At 31.3% G+C, this 14,782-nt stretch overlaps 2 protein-coding genes across 3 annotated transcripts; one reads left to right on the top strand and one right to left on the bottom strand.

The window, feature by feature from the left end:
• Positions 1-263: 263 nt before the first annotated feature.
• Positions 264-3,784, bottom strand: LOC123197896 (14-3-3-like protein A). Of its 2 annotated transcripts, none has more exons than XM_044612398.1 (5): positions 3,627-3,784; positions 1,978-2,491; positions 1,740-1,862; positions 926-1,042; positions 264-525 (listed from the first exon to the last, which is right to left on the bottom strand). In XM_044612398.1, the coding sequence occupies exons 2-5, from the start codon at positions 2,461-2,463 to the stop codon at positions 463-465; spliced, it is 789 nt and encodes a 262-aa protein (XP_044468333.1). In that variant the 5' UTR covers positions 2,464-2,491; positions 3,627-3,784; the 3' UTR covers positions 264-462. The 2 variants fall into 2 exon arrangements, with proteins under 2 accessions (XP_044468333.1, XP_044468334.1); XM_044612399.1 differs by having other exon boundaries at positions 3,496-3,634.
• A 7,325-nt stretch (positions 3,785-11,109) lies between these two features.
• On the top strand, positions 11,110-14,036 carry LOC123197558 (uncharacterized protein DDB_G0275933-like). Its single transcript, XM_044611875.1, has 3 exons — positions 11,110-11,260; positions 11,372-11,519; positions 13,374-14,036. Exons 1-3 carry the CDS (start codon positions 11,206-11,208, stop codon positions 13,450-13,452), a joined length of 282 nt encoding a protein of 93 aa, XP_044467810.1. The 5' UTR covers positions 11,110-11,205; the 3' UTR covers positions 13,453-14,036.
• The last annotated feature ends 746 nt before the right edge of the window (positions 14,037-14,782 follow it).

Here is a 14,782-nt window from a genome sequence, read left to right as displayed (position 1 = left end):
AAAACCAGATATACAATTGACATCACATGGCGTAAGTCCATAGCTGGGCAACCAGGCAACCACTGGTAACACCGGTGACGCCAGTTCCAGCTTTGCCTTTGCGACAATCAAAATACACCAAGGACCGAATCATCCATTTTGTTAAAACCCACATTACTAAGCTGAAGATTTACATAAATCAATCAAGTAGTTGAAGTTCTAAATGTTAATTTGAACTCAAGAACACCTAATTTCAACAAACCACAGCATTGCACTCAAAAAACTACACGATAGCCAGATCAAATTCTTCTAATCAATAATTTAAGCTAGTTTACGATCTGTTGAAAGATTTCAATCCTGTGTGTTGTCAACACTCAAGATTATCAGTTCATGAAATCCTGCTACAACTGTCCACATGGCATGCATGTAGACTAAAAGCCACAAGATAAAAATACATAGTACATATCCTATAAACTGAACTCATCACTGCTGTGCTTCGCTCGAATCACGTTTTGATGCTTCCTTAATCTCATCCCCAGCTTCATCCTATAATCAAGAACAGCAAATTCATCAAACAGGAAATGGAATTAAAAATAAATGGCATAATAATGCAGTTTTTTGCATCAGAACCCTTTAAGAAAAAAATGATTTAGTCATTCATAAACAGAGTGGATAGGCATGCATCTCAAACAATGAGATCATTTAACATCTGTCTGATTATTAATCACATAAGTGATAAACAAATTCAAGCCAAATTTAAATTATGCATTTTCTGGTACTTGGACCAAATAGTGATAATGCCCTATTTCAATCTGACAGACAAAAAATCACACCTCAGTCTAGTTGTGGTGCAATGAGGGTTATCAACCAATTCTGACTAGGCCAAACTAACACATGCTACTCACACACAGGGAACTAATGATTGAGACATAGCAGGAGAACATACAGGGATATCGGAAGTCCAAAGTGTAAGATTATCTCGGAGAAGTTGCATGATCAATGTACTGTCCTTGTATGATTCTTCACCCAATGTATCCAGCTCAGAGATAGCCTCATCAAATGCCTGCCAAGCAAGAGTAGTAAAACTATTTCAGTACATGAAATATTGTAAATGATTTCCTGCAGTTATATATGCTTATTCCCACTAATTATTAAATCCTTCATGAAAAGGTTTGTAAAGCACCAGACCCAAAATCAGAGAGACCAAATGCAAAACATAATCATCAACAGTTTGAGTAGTAACAGCAAGACACATACAAATATGAGGCAGGAAATAATACTAATGACTACAAGAATCACTCTTATTTTAAAGAATCAACTAATTTTAAGTCTTATTTCATGCCGTATGCCATGCACTCAATTTAGACTTTTATAAACATAAGTATCAGGGTACATAATTTATATGATAGATTACTCTATATTCAATGAGATTCTTAACAGAGTAATTCCAACAAAAGGCTTATATTTAACAGGGTCAGGTAAATAACAGACCATCTTTTTAAAGCATATAATCATTCAAAGAATTTGTTGCAAAGGTAAAGAATTAGCCTTTATCCTAAATTTATTCTTTTTCACCAAAGTTCAAATTATAAGCCAGTATATCAATTAAAGATAAGCACAGAAGAACCCAGAAATAAACAATGGAACCAAAATTTACCATTATGAGTGACAAATTCCTACATCAGCCAGCATCACATTTTTTTCCAGATTGTCGAAATACGAACATATTAAAAAGAATTAAAGTAGTTAAGTATACACACCTGCTTGGCGAGATTGCAAGCACGATCAGGTGAGTTAAGGATTTCATAGTAGAACACAGAGAAGTTGAGGGCAAGTCCCAGCCTTATTGGGTGAGTTGGAGCAAGTTCAGCCAAAGCGATATCCTGTACAAACATCAATGGTAGCTCAAACAAACAAATCCATGCTGGAAAAGGTAAATAAAATTTTGCCGCAGAAAGAATGAAATTTTATGCTTAGACAAAAGAACATTATCAACACCTGAGCAGACTTGTAGGCCAACAAAGTGCTCTCAGCAGCTTCCTTCCTCTCAGCACCAGTCTTGAACTCAGCCAAATACCTGTGGTAATCACCCTTCATCTTAAGATAAAACACCTTGGACTCAGCAGAAGAGGCTGAGGGAATGAGATGTGACTCAAGGAGGTTCAAGATTCCATCACAGATCTTGCTCAACTCAGCCTCAATTTTGCCTCTGTACTCCTTGATGACTGATACATGGTCCTCATTTCCCCTGCTCTCTTCCTTTTGCTCAATGGAAGAGATGATCCTCCATGAAGCCCTCCTGGCACCAATCACATTCTTGTAAGCAACAGAGAGAAGGTTCCTTTCTTCCACAGTTAACTCCTCAACATCAACTGTCTTTGCAACTTTCTCCATGAACTCCACCATTTCTTCATAACGTTCAGCTTGCTCAGCCAACTTGGCCATGTAAACATTTTCCTCACGAGTTGAATCAATAGGCGACATCTTCGCTATATTAATCTAAAACGCAATTCTGAAAGCTAATTCAAGTTAGTTTGACACACAAAAAAGATTATGCCTTATATATCAGTAAATCAGATGTCTTCTGACTTCATTATATACATGGTGTCACATAACAATAACAATCTATCTGTGAACAGATCTAACAAGTTCATCAATTGAATGCTGTTAACATCAAACAACTTAAAGATCATTCTTTTATTAATTAATTTAACAAAGAATGAATTCCATCTATTTTCAAAGACTTTCTCAGCATGCAAACAGATCACAGTACACTTCTCTAGTCAACATAACTAATTCAATACCGGTAAATCTGATCTTATATCATATTTTAAACTCCCAAAAAGAAAAAAAACCTCAAGTGAACCAAAAAGTTACTTTAAAATCATTAATGAAGAGATCTTCACAGTTCCGAATAGATAACACTATTCTTTTCATTCTTAGCATTTTGTAGGTATCCAAACAGCCAAAAACACAACATCAGCTCAAATCGAGTATCATGCAGGTTAAATAGTGATCTGACTAGTTGAAACCCTAAACCTCTTAGCCTCAGTCTCAATATTTGCCAACCAAGCCAAATAATCAATTTTCTCAGCTTACAATAAATTTTCGGCCAATAAAAACATAAAAAAACCTCAAATCATCTAAAGAAGAAATTTCAAACTAATTTCAAGTACAAATTTAGCTTCTGAGTCTCAACAACAAAAGAAAATCAAAGTCAATAAAAAATTTCCCTTCCCCTCCAATATTTTGCTGCAGCCAAACAGATCCAACGAAGAATAAAAGCAATAACAAGACTAATTTCAACTCGGAAGTTCTTGTTCCTCCGAAGAATCAAAGTCAAATAATCAAATAAGCAATTGGTCTTCACTTCCAACAGTTTCTCGGCAACCAAACAGATTTCAGAAAAGAAGAACTAAACAGATCTACCAAATGACCACCTCTCAACGGATCGAATCATCAAACACTAAAATCAACTAAATCAGGACCCCAAACAAGAGATCAGTCAAGCAATACCTTCGGATGTAACAAAAAGAAATCACCAACAACAAACGAAAGGCAAATAATAATATTAAGTAAAAGATCTGAAACCCTTGAGCAACCCTAAAGGGGAAAAAGAGAAAGACAGAGAAGAGCGTTAAACGCACCGTATAAGGGCACCGTGTGAGGACGGGAGTAGATTGTTGAGAATAGAAATGCGAAGTTTAAATAAAGAAAAGCAGTGGGGGGAGGAAGGGGTCCAATGAGAAGGCGACAACTCTTAGGCAGCGGAGAATCCGTGAAGGTCGATCAACCTGGATGTCAGCCACGCTGGCGTTGACCGTCAACTCTGAAAACACATTTACGCACGCACACTCGCACTAACTCACGCGCACGTTATGCTTCTGTCTTGTTCTTTCACAGGTTCCACCTAGGGATGGCAATTTGGACCCGACTTTAGGGGCCCCGACCCTCCCCGACCCTAACGGGGAGGGGATTCCCCGATAAAAACGGGGAAAGGGGCGGGGATGGGGATAAAAAAAATCCCATAATCGGGGACGGGGATACATGTGTCCCCGCCCCGCCCCTCCCCTCCCCGCCCCGCCCCTCCCCGCCCCATCCCCTCCCCTCCCCTCCCCTCCCCATCCCCTTCCCACCCCTAAATCTAATATATTAATATAATAATTTCTAAACTATTAAGTTTTAGAAAATTTTACATTATGATTTATTAAAACTATAACTTTAATTTTACTAATTTTTTAATTATCAATTATTAGTTTTTACTAATTTCTAAACTATTAATCTAATATATTAAAAAAAACCTAGAATTTCATTATCATAAAATGTAAATGCACCAAATTAATTTTATTTCAACTTCAAAACTTAGTTAGTCAATCCACTAGGTTTTACACACAAAAAATAATAAATTATAAACTTAATAAAATCAATTGAAGTGAATGAAAAGTGTTAAATTTAATGTTATTATAAAATTACCCTAAATCACATACATGAAGAGCTACTAATGAAGAGATTGATTATTGTATATTGTTAGATTTTATGAAAACTTTATATTTGAACTAAAATAACAAAGAATATTTTATAGCTCTTGTAGCAAGTGATATTTTGAAAAAATATGATTTATTTTATTTATTGAAATATATAAAAGAATTAAAATTTATATTTATGGGTATGGGGAGGGGATTTTTCCCCGCGGGGACGGGGAGGGGATGGGGAGGGGATTTTCCTTCGCGGGGAGGGGACGGGGATTATTTTTTATCCCCGCAACGGGGACGGGGCGGGGACGGGGATTGAGATACCCTACGGGGACGGGGACGGGGATTGATATCCCCTCCCCGCCCCTCCCCATTGCCATCCCTAGTTCCACCTAGGGATGGCAATGGGAGGGGTCCCGTCCCCATATGGGATATCAATCCCCATCCAGGATTCATCTCCGTTATAGGGATAAAAATGATTCCCGTCTCTTCTATAAAAAAAAAATCTCCTTTTTATCCCCTCCCCATCCCGTAGAGAAAAATCTCTTTCCCATACTTGTAAAAAAAATATTTTTTTATCTTATAAATACAATATAAATATATTAAATAACAAAATTAAGCAAAATTAAAATTAATTTATTATTTCAAATATCATAAATATAATATATTAACTCTTTTAATATATACAACAAAAATCTAAATCAATTTGAAAAACATAAATAATTTAAAATTATAAAACTATATTAATATTTTAAATAAATATATTACTATAAAGGGATAGAGACAGGAATAGGGGCGGGGAGGGGACACATGCATCTCCATCCCTGGCCCGTCCTCGATTGCGGAGATTTTTTTCATCTCCGTCCCCTTCCTCGTTTCTTTTAGGGAATTTCCTTCCCGTTAAGGTCGAACCCCTAAAGTCAGACTCAAATGGTCATCCCTAGTTCCAACCATGAAAACAACTTTTAAAAAATGTTAAATATCCACTTACAAATTATAAATAAATTTCAATATTTTTAACAGGCCAAATTCGATGTCTCACCTAAGGTTTGAAGAAATTACCGTGTCCACCTTTTAGGTTTCAAAAAGTCAAATTCCAATTTGTCATCCATATCCATTGTAAATCTATTTGATTTTTCTAGAAAATATTTTGTTTTTTTATTAAAATTAAAAATCAATTATTATTACTTAATATAAATATAATTTTTGCCGGTCTAAAATTTTCACTTAAACTCCTAAATTAAATTAAAACTTTAAGCTCAATTTTAAAAAATTATGTTTTAATCATTTTTTTGAGATATTATAGTTATTTTTTAAATTAACAAAACGTATGTTAAAATTTTAAAAATTTCAAAAATACTTTTAAAACTATTTTCAAAATACCAAAACCCCCTAAAATTTTTAGTTAAAACACTTGATATTTTCAAAAATTTTGACTCATCCCTAAACTTTTGAAAAGGAAAAATAGAAAGGAAAATAAAAATAAAAAGAATAAAAGGAAGAGGAAAAATTAAAATAAAAGAGGAAAAAAGAAAATAAAAAAATTCATAAAATTACTTTCTTATCCTTTCACAATAATTGGATTATATAATATGAGTATATGATAATTTTTAGAATAAATTATTAATAAGTTAATGTCAAATCTATTTGGAGAAGAAAGTGTTAATAGTGAAGATAAACCCTAAAATTTAGACTCTCCACCAAAAATTGAGACACAAGCAAATGCCCCAAATTCAGGCCATAAGACTAAACAAATTCTTAATGAATTCATGCAATTTGGACTATGACAAAACTTGATTAATTGATAACAAAAATGGCAATGAGTGAACTTTAGTTTATTGTTAACCGATTTAGTGAGCTATTTCAAGTATTTCTTAAAAGTTTTAAACTTTATATTTACACTGATACAATCTTATCTATTGGCTTTAAATTATAAACATATTAATAAATATATAAAGGCCAAATGACTTATTCCCACCTAAGATTTAGTGTAAACCCAAATTTACCTCTGCTAATTTTTGAAAATTTAAATACCTACCCATCTATTAGTTTTTGTTGTTACAGTTAAAGGTAAAATTGTTATTTAGTTAAAAATATTTAAAAAACTAAAATTTTATCATATTTTCTCTCTTAAGGTTTAAAAACTAACAAATTTCCTCCCACCCAAATTTGAAAAGTAACCATTTAGCCCCTAGGTTTTCTCTTTTACTTTCCTTCTCCAACAAACTTTCTCCAATGACAGTTAACCTTCTTCCTCTAGTGCGGATGACCATCGACACCAATTACAACATTCTATGCCATGGACGAGGTCGAAATGGTCAGATTTTTGCCCATAGAGTTTCTAAAATGGTGACAAATTGAGATGAATATTGGCACAAAATGCCAATCTTTGACGTCCTTGGTTTTTAGGAAACTCAGATCAATGTTTCTCAAAGATGAAAGATGTCAAAGATCAACATTTCGCTCCGATCTTTGTCACAATTTGTCATTATTTTAGGAAACTCAGTGCACAAAAATATTATCAAAAACCATTTTGACTAGTTTTTGATGGTTTCTACATCAGGAAATTACCAGGGAGAGAGAGGAGATGTTGCAAGAGAGAAATGCTAGGAAGAATAGTTGTTGGAAAGATGAAATGAAGTTTTTGAGGGGTGTAAGTGCAATAAAGTTTGAGGGGGACAAATTCATTCTAAAATATAAAACCCTAAAAACCATATATGGTGGGGTGAAAGATTAATTTTTTTAAAATTAAGTTAGGAGAAATTGTTAGTTTTTAAAACTAAAAAGAAACATAAATAACTCTTTGTTTAAATAAAAATTTCTAAATGACGATTTTACCTCTAACTGGAACAGTCAAGGCCAACAGATGGGTAAGTATTTAAGTTTTTAAAATTTAGTGAGGGTGAGTTTAGATTTATACTAAACCTTAGGTGGGAGTAAGTCATTTGGTCATATATGAATTATAAGGTTTAAGTGTAATTTTTTTCATTCTAACTTGAGTTGATCATTTATCTTTCAAATTTGAGCTCAAGCAAAAAATTTCTCAACTTGACAAGTTCAAATTTACGCTTAGTTTGAGCCATATAATTAAGCACAAGCTAAGTACTATTTAATTCAATCTACTATGTTTGGTTTGGGTTTAGGGTTTAGGGATAAAATTCAATCTACAAATTTTATCAAACATAATAATTATTTATACCCAGTAATCTTCTAAGTAATCTATTTCAAAGGTAATCTTTCTATTTTAGTAATCAAACATTACCCAAACCAAATGCCCCCTAAGTGTAATAAATTCGAAAGAGAAATTTTTGCACCCCTACTTCAAATAGTTGGACTCTCAAAATAACATTTAATTGAAAAAAAATAATGAATGAAGATAGAGTTACAATATGAACACTCTTAGGGACGTTTGTTTCTTGGTAAAAATGGCCTTAATAATCTATCAGATATTACTTGTATTACTTTATTTAGTTTGTAGGTATTAAAAGATTTTAGAAATATTTTTTTATCTATAGTGATGTGACAGATAATATAGATAGTAATCTAACTACTATCTTTATCTTAAGTATAAAATATTACTAAGGTAATTTTAATATTATTACAATTATATTTTTACCTAATAATTTTTTAAGAGTAAAATGTCATCACTTTTAATTAATATAATAAATAACGTGAAAAATATTTTAGAATAATTATACTCAAGGCTATTTGGGTAAAATAATATCTTAATATTTTTTTATTATATCTCATCAAACATAATAGTTGTTTATATCTACATATACTTATCAATTTTTATCAAATATAGTAATAATTTATATTAGTAATATTTCAGGAGGTGTTTGAATTTATTATAACTATATATTTATTTATTAAATTTCTTAAAGGCAAAAACAATCTCATTTTCAATAAATATAACAAATAACATAAAAAATATTTTAGAATAATTTTACTCAAGAACATTTAAGTAAAATAATATACTGGTATTTTTTTATTACCTTTAACTAAACACAATAATTATTTATACCTATTCATTTTTCTCAAATATAGTAATAATTTATATCCAGTAATCCTCAAATTAGTTTTTTAATTTTAGTAATAAAACATTCTTCAAATCAAATACTCTTTTACGATAATTTAACTTTATGGTAATTTTCTGTTTTTTATAATAAAATATTATTTAAACTAAACAAAAACTTAAATAAATTATAAAATAATTATTATTAAAAAATCATAGTGATAACAATTCTTCTGAATATCATTTTGATTAAAAATTCTTGTATCCACAAATTGCATACAAAGAGTTTTTTTAAAATTAAATATGATAAAGAATTAAGTTCAAATTGCATGTATAAAAATAAATAATAAAACACATAAATCAACATATATTTTTGAAATTGAAAGAAAATGAAGTCAATGATGAATAAATATAAGTGGGGCAAATGATGTGATTGAAAGATTGAAACTAGAAGTGAAACATCCTTTATCATAAATGGAGTGTGATGAGCTTTGAACAAGTCTTCTTATAGAAAGGATGTTCATGGTGGGGATGACTATGACAAGTTTTTTTTTTTTATTTAATTGAAAAAAATAAACCATAATGCAACTTAATGCTATGTAATAATAAAATTTAAAAATTTAAAAAATAGGTTGATTATTAGAGGGAATCTACACCCGTTGTTATGTTATTATTATTTTAAAATTGTACCCCCGAAAACAATTACAAAGAGTTTTACTATGTTAATAGTTTTTGTTTGTCTCTCTAATCATTGAGTAGGTCAAAAAGATTATGAAAGAGTTTCAAGAAAAGATCTGGAAAGATTCCAAAAGATCCCTTGGTCGAGCGATGAAGATATTGTGATGATTAGGGGGACACGTAGAGTTGGATGTTTTGCAATCTACATGTCTAGCTCATTTGGGTAACACATATGGTTAAAATTGGTACACATTAAAGGTTTATTGGGTGTTGCGTCACCACTTTATATTTGATATGATATACGTGGATTGACTCAATTACTTTACATTTAATACATTATTTGAAAAATACAATCATTTTGCATTAAACGTGAAGCAGACTACCTATTATGCATGGTGATGATTATGTCTAATTGTACATTATGGCAACTTGAACACCTTTTTTGATGGTGGATACATGACCATACATTGGACAATTTATATATTTTTTTCCTTATTTGAATGAGATTCACCACATGTGTTACATCAAGTTGCAACTTGCATATTCACGTTTTTGTGGCAATCTATATTTAGATAGTGTGAGTTATCTACACGCTTCTGATGACATATTAGGTTATTAGAAATTTGAGATATTAGTCGCAAGAGCTAGACATTTTTTGAGGCCCCATTCTCAATGAGTAAGTTATCTACACTATAGTTCCTTAAATTTTAATTGAAATTTAGATATATCTATTTTAATAACTTATAAATTTATGAAGTTTACATTCTTTCTAATTTATTTAGTTCTTATCAACAATTGAATTTGAATGATGTTATGGGTTATAGTATTGAGTATTCAAAGAAGTCGTTAGCTCTATTATTGGTGAAAGGCTTGGTCAAGTCAATTTATGGTCTCAAGCCTTAATAATTAAGAGAGAGTTTAGCTTTATTATTACTATAATTATAATTATAGACTAATTTCTTTTTAATTTGAATAATTAAAAATTAAATATAAAATAATACCTAATTATATAGTGACACATCGTTTTATATATATATATATATACATAAAGTTGCGTATATAGTTTTATTATTAAATTATCGATATAAAAGTTGTTAAAATGAGAGATGATTGAAAGTCTTTTTTTATACGAATCGAGTTGAGTCAAATGCAAGAGTAGCTCGAGTTTGTCTAGTCTCTAAGTTTGAAGTTTGAAGTTCGATTTAAATTCATGATTCAAATATGTGATTTATTAACAAAATGTTGTGGCTCATCCAATAATAAGCAAAATGAAGTCATTTTGATAATAGTTGACATAAATTGAATTGAACTCAAGTCAAATCTGAACCATATCAAATTATTCATCCAATCAACGAGTCAGACCAAATTAAACTCTTTTTAACTCAAGTTTGACTCAATTTTAAATATGAATTGACCCTCTTAACTTAACTTCAATTTGAATTTGACTCAAACAAATTCCAATCAAACTAACATAACATTCGAGAACAAACAAATTTGGTTAAGTCCAACTCTAGAAATGATTACCTTTCTAAACCAACTGAGGCTTGAACAGAAGACTCGATAACAAAACAAATTCAATTGACTCTTCTAAAAACAGTCTTTCAATCCTAAAAACTATAAAAACTTCCTTTTAAAATTCTTTATAAAAATAAATTATTCAATATAAAACTAATGCATATATACTTTTGTTATACAACTTGGGTATACTAGATGATGTTTATCATATAATTGAATAATTTTAAATTAAAAATAAAGTAATACCTAATTATATAATGATATATCATCTGTATACCTAAATTATATATAAAAAATATATACGTATAATATTACTCGTTTATTAAATTACAACAACCCTAAACTGGAGATTGTTGGGCTTAGCCCATCATCTCTCGGGTTATTAAACCGGGCTTAATAGGCCCAATCTACATTTTCAATCGGGCTTTTTACAAAGCCCAATAAATAAATTAACCTTCACATCTCCCTCCCCGTCGAGGACTCGCGGCTGCTACAATCCGAGCAAGGGGCAAAACAAACATCACTTTATCAGAGAAGCTTCGTCGAATGGGATACGTTCAGGAAGCACGCGAGAATCACGTGAAGAAGAAAGTAGAAGAAGGTACTGTTTATACGTTGAAACTTTGTTTGATTGCGCAAAGTTTATGCTGAAAAAAAATGCAATAATGGGTTGCTGCCTTTTTTTTTTTCTTTTTTTGAATAAAAATGGTAGCTTTACGGAGTAAAATGAAGCAGAAGGCATTAAAAGAATGTGATCGTTACACGTCCAAGTATGCTGAGTGTGCCATCGGAAAAACGATTTCGATTGTGTGGCAGTGTCGCAAACAGGCGAAAGAGTTAAACAATTGCCTTCATCAATTGTAAGTTTTATTCTATCAGAGAAACAAGTATGTATTTATTTATTTATAAGAATTTGTTTGGATGAGATTATCTATTGGGTTGTAGCTATATGATAATGCTGCTGCTATCAGAATTAGTATTAGAGAACTGAGTAAGGGGCACTTTTTGGCTTTGAAATAGACAAGGGTATGATTTAGATGATGAACGGCATCTAAAAATCCATTTTTATAAGGTATTTAAAGTGACTAGATAAGCACTTGATTGGTTTTTTTCTATTAAGTGTTTTTCTATAAAACCTTTAAGATGCTTTGCAGAAGGCAATTATGCTTGAAAATGCTTTCCATTTCAAGCACAAAATGCAGTTATTCTTTTTTCGTTTGTGGGAGAATTTTGATTTTTTTTAAAAAATTATTTAAAGAAATGTCAAAAGGATGTTGGCATTTTCAGTACATTTTTGCATGGTGAATGCCCACAAGGCTGACCTTAAGACTCTTGTGCATGTCCGGCACAGAGTTTTGGTGTTCCATGAGGCAATGTTTCTGCTGTCAACCTATGAATTTTCGAGGAAATGCTTGTATGAAAATTTAGTCAAAGTTCTAGAAACAATGAAAATGTTCTCGGTCAACTTTGTGCTGACATTAGCTTCAGATATTTATAGATTTCATTTGGATAATCTCCAAACTATTTATGCCACAGACTAGCAGAACTTGTAATTTTTTCTTTTATACATAAAATAGAAATGTATTTCCGTGATTGAAGGTTTCACTCTTGGATCCTAAAATGTATCCAAGAGAAGTCCTCTTTTCTGAGAAAATTGTGTTATATGATGATTATTTTGATACTTTAACCAAGATTGGTCATAAATGTATTTCGTTCTCTATGTGTTTTGATTATTAAACATCTGAGCAAATATTTTATTTGTTCATAGATTCTGTGCCTGGTCACTGTTGTACCATCAGGTCCTTTAGCGTGAAATGTAAAAGGTTTTGCGTCTCCTGTGCCATCTTATATTGTATATATACATGTTATACCTACTAATTATTAATCTGAGCGCTTTTATTTGGTATATTAATGCGCTTCTTTCGAGGGTTGGTATTGCTTGAGTATATCATTATTCATCTAACATGATTAGATGTGCTTAGAGATGATAGGGGAATGATGATTATGTATGAGATTGGTTCCAGTCCATAAATATAAATACTTGGCAATTCATTTGCACTGATTTTCACCTTTTTGTCAAGTTCCATATAATTGTTTCTTTATTATCGCTTTTCACTGGGTACCTAATGAACTTGTTGAAGCATTTTGTTTTTGCACTTAATCACTCTAATTATCTTTAGTTCAATACACTTTGTATCTCTTTATTGTCTCAAAATTGTTGTTTCTAGCATTTGTTTGTTTTTGCCGAGGCAGCATAATTGCTATCTTTGTTCACGTAAAGCTCAACTGGTACAACAATATGAATCATATCTTATTAATGGTACATAGGACTAATGTATAAGAGTAAGGGAGGGTTGATTAACAGAACAGCAGCCTTAACCCTGTTCGTGCAGTTGATTTACAAAGCAGATAAAAGAGGGAAAAAAAAAAGGATGTTACATCTATGACTGGCTGTAACTGTTGTGTGGGGATGTCGATTTCAAACGAGGCTTTGTTGGTTGTGGTGTGGAGATTTTATCACATTCATAAATCTCTTATTGAGAGAAATTGAAACCCAAAAATAGAAGATGAAATGTTGGGAAGTTCAATCTTGACATTGTGGGCTTGCGTAAGTTCAAGATAAGAGTTAAGAAATGATAATCATCTTAAAGACTAAGCTGATTGAACAATTGAGTTCTGAATATTCAAGTATCTTACATGGTTTGTTTTTGCAGCACTAATGATTCTGCCTTGGAAGAAATGAAAAGAGAATATATGCTTCAGCAGGATGGGAAGGAGGCTGCAAGAATCTAAGCTCGACTTCATTGATTGCAGCCAATTAAGACAACATTTAGGGTGCGTTGGGTTTGGATAATCTTTTATTATAAAAAATGAAAGATTACCACAAAAATATATTATCTAAAAAATTACTAGATATAAATTATTGAGTAGTGTTATATGCACAATTTTATACATAAACAACGATGTATCATTATGTAATTGGATAATTGAAAATTAAAGATAAAACAATATCCGATTATATGATGACATATCGTTGTTTGTGTATATACTTTTACTGTAAATTATTATTATGTTTAGTTAGATGTAATATAATAATATTAAAATATTATTTTACTTTGAACTATACGCAACCCCCTAGTGTATGGAATTCCCACAGTGGAGCATCTGCTGTGTGAGGTTCTTCTCCTCCTACATGTACAAGCTACACTTCTACACTTCTGTAGGAACTTTTTTGGTTCTATTTTGGCATTTGTGGAGCATGGTTGGAGGTGGTTGGTGGAAAAAATGATCTTGTTTTCAATGGAGCTTGTGAAACTTATTTTCTTTTTATTGGGGACAAATACCTTGATGCATAATACACAATTTGTTTAGACCTATATTCTTTGCACCATATAAATCAAGACTAATTCTGGCATAACAACTGTCACAATAAAACTAGCAATGGACAGTAGTGTATGTGACTCGGCTTGAATTCGTTTTCTTATTATTCAAGCCAGTAATCTCATGCCATTGAAAAACGTTGCCATCCTTCTTTTCTTTTTAGCAGGAACCAAAAAATTCTATATTGGTTTCTTGATAACATTAGTCACTGAGGCAATTTCTAGAAGGAGAGAGGGATTTGGAGCGAACCAAACTTAAACAAATGAACTTAAAGTTGTTCATACTCAATTCAAGTTTAAGCAAAACTGAGCTTTGTGTTTGATTTTATGCTGTAGTTAAACAAAACGATATTATCTTGATGAATATATATTGAATATATATCAAAACAATTTTATTTTAGTCAATTTATATTAAGTTTGTAAGTTTAACAGGTTAAATATCCCTCAAATTGAAGTTCAAATTTGTTTGAACTAAATTCATTAAACTAAATTTATTTTTTGATCTTGAATTAACTTAATTCAAATATAACCTTAATTTAATAAAAAATATCGATAAAATTAACAGTAGCACTTCCCCATGAAAAGAGAAAAAAAAAATCCTCTAGCATTTAAAAGACAACGCCGCAGGATGATTTCATGAATCATATTCATCCAAACACTTTATTTTTTTGGCTTCCAAATTCCATTTTTTGCATGCTGCAGTATGGGGCACATCAACTAACACATATTTAGTTGCAAGATGA

The sequence above is a fragment of the Mangifera indica genome, chromosome 15 (assembly GCF_011075055.1).
Source record: "Mangifera indica cultivar Alphonso chromosome 15, CATAS_Mindica_2.1, whole genome shotgun sequence".
In the NCBI taxonomy this organism is placed as follows: Eukaryota; Viridiplantae; Streptophyta; class Magnoliopsida; order Sapindales; family Anacardiaceae; genus Mangifera; species Mangifera indica.
Note: the sequence above shows the minus strand (reverse complement) of the source record. Positions and strands in the feature narration are given on the sequence as shown.

What these genes read in the sequence shown, in the direction of transcription:
- LOC123197896 (XM_044612398.1), bottom strand. Translation starts at nt 2,463, where the DNA reads ATGTCGCCTATTGATTCAACTCGTGAGGAAAATGTTTACATGGCCAAG. An exon ending in TGGCCTACAAGTCTGCTCAG is followed by an intron (nt 1,863 to 1,977) that starts GTGTTGATAATG and finishes ATGTTTGTACAG; the next exon opens with GATATCGCTTTGGCTGAACT. An exon ending in CTTGCAATCTCGCCAAGCAG is followed by an intron (nt 1,043 to 1,739) that starts GTGTGTATACTT and finishes CTTGCTTGGCAG; the next exon opens with GCATTTGATGAGGCTATCTC.
- LOC123197558 (XM_044611875.1), top strand. Translation starts at nt 11,206, where the DNA reads ATGGGATACGTTCAGGAAGCACGCGAGAATCACGTGAAGAAGAAAGTA. An exon ending in GAAGAAGAAAGTAGAAGAAG is followed by an intron (nt 11,261 to 11,371) that starts GTACTGTTTATA and finishes TAAAAATGGTAG; the next exon opens with CTTTACGGAGTAAAATGAAG. An exon ending in AACAATTGCCTTCATCAATT is followed by an intron (nt 11,520 to 13,373) that starts GTAAGTTTTATT and finishes TTGTTTTTGCAG; the next exon opens with CACTAATGATTCTGCCTTGG.